The sequence below is a fragment of the Cynara cardunculus genome, assembly GCF_001531365.2.
Source record: "Cynara cardunculus var. scolymus isolate 2C chromosome LG 2, CcrdV1, whole genome shotgun sequence".
NCBI classification, from domain to species: Eukaryota; Viridiplantae; Streptophyta; class Magnoliopsida; order Asterales; family Asteraceae; genus Cynara; species Cynara cardunculus.
This window is the reverse complement of record NC_037529.1, coordinates 8,460,350-8,470,596: the sequence shown is the minus strand read 5'-3', so window position 1 is coordinate 8,470,596 and position 10,247 is coordinate 8,460,350. Positions and strand designations below refer to the sequence as shown.

Sequence of the window (10,247 nt, the reverse complement as noted above, 5' to 3'; positions counted from 1 at the left end):
TTGGCTATTATTCATACCAGACCAGACTCAAATCATTAAAATGGTATGCTTTAACTTGATTCGGATAATAAGCTCATGAGTTTGGTCTTACTTCACTGTCGAGAAACGAAAGAAGACTTCCATCTTTAAGTTTAACTAAAAGGTCCAACAGTTTTTTTAAGCATCTCTAATTTTAAAGAAAAATAAAAGTAATAAATAAAAAATAAAATAACCATATGTAACCAAAATTAAAGATAAAAAATAATAACTAGGAGAGTACTCGAGCAATGCAGCGAGACACATCTCGATTTTAATGTTCTATTTTATTATTTGTCTCTGTCGATGTTATAATACGATTTTATGTGTTTTTAATAAAGCAATAATGATTTTATTTTTGAATAAAATATAAATTTGATGATATTATAAAAATTTGAATAAAAATATATCAATGTTAATATCAAATCAACTATTTAAAAGTTTTCATAGTATAGATTATGTGTTTTTAAGAAAGCAATAATGATTTTATTTTTGAATAAAATATAAATTTGAAGATATTATAAAATTTTGAAAAATAAATATCAATATTAATATCAAATCAACTATTTAAAAGTTTTATGTAATTTTTTAGTTTATTTTTTATTATAATTTAATTTAAGTTTRATAAYRAAAYAATTTATTTTTGGTTTAATAATATAACATTTTATAAAGATAATAATTAAGTATTTTGTTAGAATTCAATGATTATCCTAAGGAAAAATTGCATCAAAATAGAACCAACTTTCACTTAATTCTATTTTGGAAAACCAACTTTTAAAATCGTCATTTTGGGGAACCAACTTTTTCATCTGATTCCTATTTTGGGGAACCAACTTTCACCTGATTTTTATTTTGGGGAACCAACTTTCAAAATCGTCATTTTGGGGAACCAACTTGCACCTTATTCCTATTTTGGGAAACCAACTTACAAAATCGTCATTTTGGAGAACCAACTTGCATCTGATTTCTATTTTGGAGAACCAACTTGCAAAATAATTATAGAAAAATAACTAAAATTCGTTTTTTTTTCAAAAATTAATGCAGTAAAATCTATTTTTCATTTCAAATCTAGTTTTTTTTAATTCAGATATCAAATTGAAGATTTTTTCGAAAAAAATTTCAAATTACCACGATAAAAATTGTTTTTTACTAATGCAATAAAAAATCAATTTAATAAAAAAAAATTAATTGATGCAATAAAAAAATAAATATTAAATATCACATTCAAGATTTTTATATCTAACCAATTTTTGTCAATATTAAAGTTTAAATCAAATTTGGCAAATCCAATCAAAAGTTTGATAGAGACCCTTAAATTACCTGTTACATGTTCAACAGATCAACTAGACTCTTAAATAAACAAAAAGTTTGATAGAAACCCTTAAATGACGATTTTAAAAGTTGGTTCCCCAAAATAGAAATCAGGTAAAAGTTGGTTCCATTTTGGTGTAATTTTCCCATTTTTCTATAATTATTTTGCAAGTTGGTTCCCCAAATAAGAATCAGGTGCAAGTTGGTTCCCCAAAATAACGATTTTGAAAATTGGTTCCCCAAATTAAGAATAAGGTGAAAGTTGGTTCCCCAAAATGACGATTTTGAAAGTTGATTCCCCAAAATAGGAATCAGGTGAAAGTTGGTTTCATTTTGGTGCAGTTTTCCTTTATCCTAATTATATTTTAGATTTTTTATATTTAAAATGAGATGTTTATTCTGTATTTGATTATGTTTATCTGCAGTTAGTTACTCGAATTCAGATATGGAGCTTTAATAAGTAGGGATGGTGATTTGCCTCGACCCGGTGGGGAACCCGGTTCATCCGACCCGAACGGGGACGAGGATTCCCCGCTAAAACGGGTCCCAAGGCCAGGGATCACCAGTAGAATCCCGGGGACGGGGGATGTTACTCAAACCGGGGCCGGGATCCCCGGTAGAATCAAACTAAATGATATTCTTTTATAGGGTTTGACCGGGGCTTGACTGGGGTTTTACCGGGTTTTGACCGGGGATTGCTAGAATTTGACCGGGGACGGGATGATAATCCCCGTACCCGCCGGAGACCGGGGCCGGGGGACGTTATTACAAACTGGGGTCGGGGATTACAAAACCCGCCCCATCCCTGTCCCGTTGCCATGCCTATTAATAAGTTGTACTTACGCACAATTTACTTGCAATCTTGAGTTTTAAGTAATATGCATTAATAAACAATATTTTATGCATAAAAATGAGTTTTAAAAGTTTTTATCAAATACTTTATAATATAGTATAGATATTGAAAAGATGAAAGCAAAAGTATTTTGTTTTATACATTGAAAACATTTAAAAATATATTTAATCATTTAATGGGCTCCATAAATATAAAATATAACCGTTTGAAATCTTTTCGACTCTCAACACTCGCTCATCTCTCTCACTCGACTCTCAATCATGGATCACCCCTAAATCGGTTCTCCATCTCTGCCCTAAGTCGACTCTCGGCGTTCCACTCGTTCTCCTTCTCCTTCTCCGGCGAGATCTGGTCTCGGCTCTTTAGTTTGGTAAATTCTTAGATTCCTTAAATTTTCAATTTTTCATAGATGAAGTTATCTGTTACGTTTAGATTAGGTTTATTTCAATACTTGATACCTCCATTGCAGATCTTTCTGTTCAACAGTTTGGAACTTACATGCTTTCTGTTAAGTTGCAAATGGAGTTTGCAGGAACAGTAGCTCTTGTGATATGATTTGATGTGTTTTAATTCATAGGATTGAAGAAGAAATATAATGACAATCAAGCAAATATGCTGAACAGCTACATCCATGGCCACCAATTCTCTCCGATCTCTCCGCCACTTGGCCGGCGGCAGTCGTTGCCACTATCGTTTACTATTCAATCAAACAATGCTAATAATCCCACCCTCTCCATCTCCATCTCCATTTCCATTTCCTCCGCTGTAAAAACCTTCTCTCTCCCCTCCTCTACTTCCTCCTCCGTCCAATCAACCTCCTTTGACCTACTCCAACGCCTCCTCTCCACCAACGACTTCCGAGAAGCCGACAACGAGACTCGCCGTCTCCTTATCGGCCTCGCTGGCGAAGCCGCACAGAAACGCGGCTACATCTTCTTCTCGGAAGTCCAGTTCATACCCCAAGTATACCTCCAAACCATAGACCAACTGTGGAGGAATCACAGCAGCAACAAATTTGGGTACAGCGTCCAGAAACGATTGTGGGAGAAATCAAACAAAGATTTCACAGCTTTCTTCATAAAAGTTGGGTGGATGAAGAAGCTTGACACAAAAGAAGTATTGCAGTACAACTACAGAGCTTTCCCGGATGAATTCGTGTGGGAACTGAATGACGAAACTCCAGAAGGTCACTTGCCATTGACGAATGCACTGAGAGGGATCCAGTTGCTGAAATGCATTCTAAGCCACCCTGCATTTGCAGACGCCATTGAAGAAGATGAAAGAGAAAAATTGCAGCAGGCACTTGGGAAAGGAGTGGTTATACCTGATTACAGTTTTTAATGGAAACAATTAAGATGAATTATGATATGCATTTCTTGAAACTTCAATTCACGATTCAATTTGATGTCTATTTGTTTTACTTCTTGAACTATTTTCAATTATGCAATACATATTTGGGAATCAAATGTACTGCAACTCTTTATTTCTTTTCGGAATATAATCATATTATTTCAAACTTATAATCAATGGGTTGTAGGAATAAAGTGCGATAGATATAAATCACATAAAGCTCAACACGAAAACCCTTGCTTGTAGGTACACATACTTAAACGAGTTCATAAACCTAAAAACGCTTTTTGGTTTATGACAATATCGCCCCCTTTATATTAATAATGAAATTTAATAAAAAAATTATGTTTTTAGGATCGTTTACCAAATACTTATCGACAAGAGTCGTCACCCTGGGTAAGATTCGTCATCTTACCGGGTGAGTGCTTACCTGGGTAAGATTCGTCATCTTCACTTACCGGGTAAGACTAGATCCCCATCATTTTCATCGCTCTTACCCGGTAAGATTCTTGGCCTTTGTCATGTTCATCCGATAAAGAAATTTATCCGGTGAGCACGTATCAAGTACGCATTTAGTAAACGGCCGCTTACTATATCATTTCAAGTAAATATATGATTGCAGTTCAGGTCACTTGTTTTTCTTCGATTTTCTTAGTTTCATGTGTCTATTTAGCTTGATAGGGACTCGATACAATTTCATGTAAAACTTGTGATTTATGAATTTAAATTATTTTGTTTTAAGTTTCAAGTTCCAAAAAATTGACGGTTTCTGTTTATTTGTGGATTTTTGTTTAATAAAATAATAATAACTAGTATATGTTAGTATTCGTTACATCAAATCTGATGTAGGATTTGATAGCTTTGTTAAAATGATTTAGTGTCAAATTTAGTATCTTATTTAAGACTGTGTCGTCGTTTAAATTAAATCAATACTTTAAAATGTAGAAAAAATATTTTGATTTTCTTAAGGAGATAAGTTTAAAAAAAATATTTTAAAATGTAGAAAAAAATATTTTGAGTTTTTATGCTTAATGTTGGCTCAAATATCATAATCATGCTTAACGTTGTCATCCTTTCAAAAATATACTTCAAGCTGCATGTTTCCAAAATACCTTCGCTTCGTGCAAAAAAATTACCCTTCTCGGTTCTTTTTCATTTCTCTCTTTCTCCGATGGACATAAATACCCTAAACGGCGTTTGGTTTATTAAACGATTTTGACGGATTTGGATTTCGTGAAAAGATTTGGAATTAGAGGCATTTAGATTTTGAAAGGATTTGGAATCTTTGGTTTGTAAGATTTCGATGGATTTCAAAGAAAACCTAGAATTTAAAATTCGAGCAATCCTGCAAACCAAACATGAGATTGAAATAGATTTGAATTCCAAATCCCTCCTAATCCCTTTTATTCCTGCAAATCAAACTGGACTAAAATTTTAAGAGATGTTAGATTTCATCAAATTGAGAAAAGCTTAAAACCTCATTCCACTAGCCATGACCATGAAATGCTAAAAGTTCCCCCTTCACACATGAATTTCCAAAAAAAATAATACAACATCAACATGTACTTGATTACAGATCATGACTGACGTCTTCTCTTCGATCGGGAATGGTTGCAGGGCCTTAGAGCAATAATAAGGTAATATTTGGTACGTAGACATGATTGAACTTGACTGAACAAGACAAGAGGATTAAACTGGACAAGAATGGATTAAACAAGAAAGGATTGAATAAGACTAGACATGACAAGTCACCTGTCTGGTTTTTAGTATGACCATGATCGGATAGGAAAGGACTAAGTGGTGGTAGCTAGTGGACAACAACGACTGTGGAAGACGTGAAAATGGTGGTGGTGGCGACCAATAGTGATGGAGGAGGTAGTTGTGGCCAATGTCGTGGTGTTAGAGGTCGTGATTGGTGATGATAGTGGTAGCAGATGGTGGTAGTGGTAATGGTGGAGGTGGTCGACAATGGTTGTGGAGGAGGTGAATGTGTCTGGAGATGGCCAACAGTGGCTGCCAGTGACCTATTTAAGTTTTAAAGTCGTTTGTAACTGCAAGCGTACAATGTCTTTGCATATGGGCCAAACACGAGGAGACAAAGGGAATAAGCACATATTTACTCACAATATTAGCTAGTTGCATGCAATCAAAATTCAAATGTTGGATTTACACTGCAAATGAAAATAACTCAATTAATCACTTAAACTAAATTAAACATAACAAAGTTAAGAATCAAACTAGGCTAACTACACACATGAAACCAACGAGAACATAAAACTAGTTAACAACTAAAACGAGAATCGAATGACAATCTAATTAACACTAACAACTCAAATTGAAAAAACATTAAATTTTATACTAAGCTATCTTAAATGGTGAATATCGGTTCAGACCTTTCAAAGTGGGATTTGCCAAATTCAAACGTCACTTTTGCCCCTCTTCCAAGGCGACAAAACTCTTTCTTAATTGAAAATCGATTATTTATGTATTGGTTAATTCTAAAAAGGAGCATTAAAACCACAAGGGTGGTGCTTGATTGGTTTGAGCTTGACTCCAAAGGTCAAAAGTACCAGGAGGTCCCAGGTTCAAATCCAAGGAGGAATAAAAATCCCCTTGTGGCCACGGAGGTTCAAATGCGGTRACTCCSGGYTATCTGCAAAGCAGGTGGTCGTCCTGGGATTAGTCGGCTCGTATAGCCGGTTGGATATTCAGGTTAATAAAAAAAAAGGAGCATTAAACGAAACAAAATATTCCCATGTAATCAAAACATCTATTTTTCATGATGTGATAAAAATCACCAATTGGTCAACCGAAGTCAAAACTAAATTTCCATTTAGATCTCAACAGTTAAATTCAACAATTACCGATTAGTGATCGTTTAACAACCCCTAGCTCTCGTTAGTCGGCCAATCAAACAACCATTTTATCGGAAAATTGTTTGCTTAAAACAATCAATTGATACAAATTAAATCCTTACCAACATTCACGTTAAACTAAGAATCAAACAAACATAAATCAAAGGAACATGATATTACTATGAATCAACCGAACATGAATCGAGAAAACAAGATATTAAACCGATAAATTGACTAATCAAGAACTAATCTATGAAGAAAATGATTTAGACAAGAAAAAACACATAAACCCTAGATCTAGAGTACAAAGAACATTAAATCGACATTAAAATCTAATCTAGAAACCATGAATTCTTACCTAAATCTGAAGAAAAACAAAGTTATGAAGCTATTTGAATAATTTCAGGAAATAAACATAACCAAAACCAAGGTAAAAGAAAAAAAATCACGAAATCAGTTTAAAAATCTAAATCTAAGAACCAAATAATTGCAGAAAATCAACAATCAAAACTCAAAGATCTAAGCTGTTAACATGAATCAAAAAAATAAATCGAAGCATAAAAGGGTGAAAGAAATGCAACTACTCTCTAATTCAAAGATTCATTCCCAAAATCGAATTCAATCCATGGCAATAGCTGCAAATCCAGAGTTTGTAAGCTCCAATATCCAAATTAAGCTAAAAATCTAGTCTAAAATGTAAAGGAGGACCTCAAAATGGAAAAAAAAAGTACGATGGAGGCTTAAACCTTAAAAGAAAGCATCAAAAACCTTAAATATTCGGACGCAAATGACTGAAATAACCCTAGCAAAAATTAGATCTTTGGGCCTGTAGCGCCGTTCGCGGGCGCACCCTTTAAATGCTAGCAACCACGAGCAATGCAACTAAATCACTCGCGGGCGTGAGCTCCAACTTCTTTTCTCCATCTTTTTCGTTTTCAACACCGCTTGCATTTCCTCCCTCCTCTTTCTGGAGTCCATACACACTGAAATACTTGCAAAACATGAATATATCTACGACAAAGTAATAGACATTGAAAAGAGAAAAACTATATAAAAAAGGTAAGAAAAATGCATGAGACGCGCTAGGAATGGATACAAAAACAATGCAATTTATGCTATGAAATAAGAATAAAACGTGCAAAACATATGACCTTTGGTGGTAGTTATGGTGATGGAGAGTGCTAACCATCAGGGCTATATCGAATGAGGGTAGATTAGTAATTTTCTAGTTTCTGTCTCATTCTTATCTCATCTTGTTCCATCTATTTTTGTGAACCAAAATAAAGTCTTTTTTGTCCAGTCCAATCCGAATCCCTTGTCCATGTCCTATGTCACATAAAACGTGGAGGAGTGGGTTTTTGTATCCTGTCCCATGTCGCAGTATACGTGGGACAACGAGTTTTAGTAGTCCTATCACATTTAGTTTTATGTACAAGACGCAACCCAATGTTGTTTTTGGGTAAACAAATCAATACAAAAAAAACCCACACATTACAGACAAAAACTAAGTTTGATCTTAGAAACAGAAAATGAATAAACGACAGTCAACACTAAACCTCCATGAATCATATTCTTATAATGTACCATGAAATTTGTTTGAGCACGTCAAGTCTTTCGTCGTCCCCCTCTCCCCGTCTTCATCAAAACCCATTGAACCTCATCGAGTTTCATCAAATCGTGACCCTCATCGAGCAAATCAAGCACATTTCAGCAGGTGGAGCCCTCCGCCCATCCCCCTCTCACTGTCTTCGTCGAGTAGGTCGAGCCCTCCGTTCTATTATCTCTTCTCTGCGGGAAACGAAAATCCAACTTGTGAAAACAAAATCCAATGTATAGAAGTGAAAGCCCAACTTGTGAAGGGAGGAAATACCAAAAATCTTGGGGGTATTTATGTCATTAAGAAAAATTAAAAGCATATATTTGAGAGAATATTTTCTTAGGCAAGATCAAGCATAGAAACTCAAATTTCCATTATTGATTCGGGAAGCATAAAACTCGAATTCCGTTGATAAAAGGTGAAGTCATCAGAGGAACTTGCCGACTGCTACTGAGATCAATGGCTTCTTCCAACTTTATCTCTCTCTACTTCTCCATATTCATCATAATCTCTTCTCTTCTTCATTCTACTGAATCCTTATGCAGCACCAGACCTCTCATTTTCAATTTCGGTGATTCCAACTCCGACACCGGCGGCCTCGTCGCCGGTCTCGGTTACTCTGTCACCTCTCCCTATGGTCGCACTTTCTTTCGCAGATCCACTGGTCGTCTCTCCGACGGTCGCCTCGTCATTGATTTTCTCTGTAAGCACGTTATTGCTTTGTGCTTGGATTATGTTAATTACTCTCAAATCAGTTGTTCTTTTTTCTTCTTCAAAAATGGTAATGCGTTTTGCTGCTACTGTATGAAGTAAACACAATTAGCAAACGGATTCTGCTACATCGATTAAATGAGGTGATATGAATCCGATTGAAAAAAATGCCGCACCGACGTCCATAAGCGGAATTATAATACTCTGTAAATCCTAGCTAATATTATTACCATATATTTATTTTTATAAACAGTTGGTTTCACGTGTTTTCTAGTAACGCCATGTGTTGTGATTTGGATGGAATCCGTGATTTATATTTGGGGAATTATTTGTAAAAAGTGGATTATAAAATCTGAATAATCTTTTACCCTCAGATTCTTGGTTTTTTGTTCTTGCAGACAAGAGAAGCGACAAAGTCAAACTTAAGCTATATATTAACACATATAATCCAGTAATTACTCATTTGTTTTGAGATTAAAGCCTAAACTTCTTCATAGATCTGTGTTCTCTTTTCCCAATTAGATGTTCAGCGTGTTAGATTCGAGTGATAGATTGCCTGGAATTTTTGTTTATTTTGCTCCCAGTGATCAAGAATTTAGGTGTACTGTTCTTGTTAGTGTCTCGGGGTGATGAAGGGGAATAGGGGATGAACACAAAAAAACCGAGAGAGAAGAAAGAGACCTTAATTATTAGGATTTGGGGTATGTGGTGATGTGGCGAGGATGTTGGAAAAGGAAAAAGGAAAGTGGCATATTTTCACTTTATACCCTCTAAAATGCTATTACACCACAAGAGTTTAATTTTGCCTTTGAGCATAGTGAGTCATTCTTAACTTCAGTCTAACTGATAGTAGATACTATCTTCTTGTAGAAAAATTGGTAACTTCATTTTAATTACATGAAAACATATTCATAGAAATATTTTTCAGCTATTATTTCGGTGGTGCACCATATTTAGATGTTTCCTCAAGCTTTGTATTTTCTCTTTCGTAGGAGGCATGGTACATGTTTGCTCAATGAAAACATAAATTGGGTTGAACAATGATGATAAAACAGAGTAAAGTAAAGTGGAAGTCCTCACTTTATTTAATAGAAATGATGGCTATATATAGCCTACAAAGCAAACGTGAAACAGAAAATCAGGAGCAAAATCAGATGACTAAGTCTATACATCTTATACCAATTCAAAATAAATATCCCCTACAAAACAGGTAGAAGACCTTTTATTCTGCAAAACTAACTGACCACTTCAAAACACTTCAATAATTCCTCCCCTTAAACTAAAATGCTTGTCAAACATCTAGTTTAACTTTCTTGAGCCTGTACACCAAGTAAACCGCGTAACCTGACAAACGTCTCCAACTTCACTGGCTTTGTCATGATATCAGCAACCTGCTCTTTTGTTCCACAAGAAACCAGCTTAATAACTCCTTGATTTGTGAGATCACGYAGGTAATGGTACCTCACGTCAATATGTTTGGTTCTTCTATGCATCACAGGATTTTTTGATAACTTGATCGTCGAGCTGTTATCGCAAAAGATCTCTATTGTACCAT

At 34.9% G+C, this 10,247-nt stretch overlaps 2 protein-coding genes across 2 annotated transcripts in view; both read left to right on the top strand.

Moving 5' to 3' along the window:
* Window positions 1–2,470: 2,470 nt before the first annotated feature.
* Window positions 2,471–3,654, top strand: LOC112507915 (tetrapyrrole-binding protein, chloroplastic-like). Its single transcript, XM_025112668.1, has 2 exons — window positions 2,471–2,549; window positions 2,757–3,654. The coding sequence occupies exon 2, from the start codon at window positions 2,792–2,794 to the stop codon at window positions 3,518–3,520; it is 729 nt and encodes a 242-aa protein (XP_024968436.1). The 5' UTR covers window positions 2,471–2,549; window positions 2,757–2,791; the 3' UTR covers window positions 3,521–3,654.
* A 4,775-nt stretch (window positions 3,655–8,429) lies between these two features.
* LOC112506666 (GDSL esterase/lipase At1g09390-like) overlaps window positions 8,430–10,247 on the top strand; it is a 10,002-nt gene continuing 8,184 nt past the window's right edge. The window contains exon 1 of the mRNA XM_025110886.1: window positions 8,430–8,684. Coding sequence (XP_024966654.1) covers window positions 8,441–8,684 — 244 coding nt within the window. The 5' untranslated portion in view covers window positions 8,430–8,440. The remainder of the gene's footprint in view (window positions 8,685–10,247) is intronic.

Excerpts from the sequence above, each read along its gene's own strand:
- LOC112507915 (XM_025112668.1), top strand. The coding sequence starts at position 2,792 with ATGCTGAACAGCTACATCCATGGCCACCAATTCTCTCCGATCTCTCCG.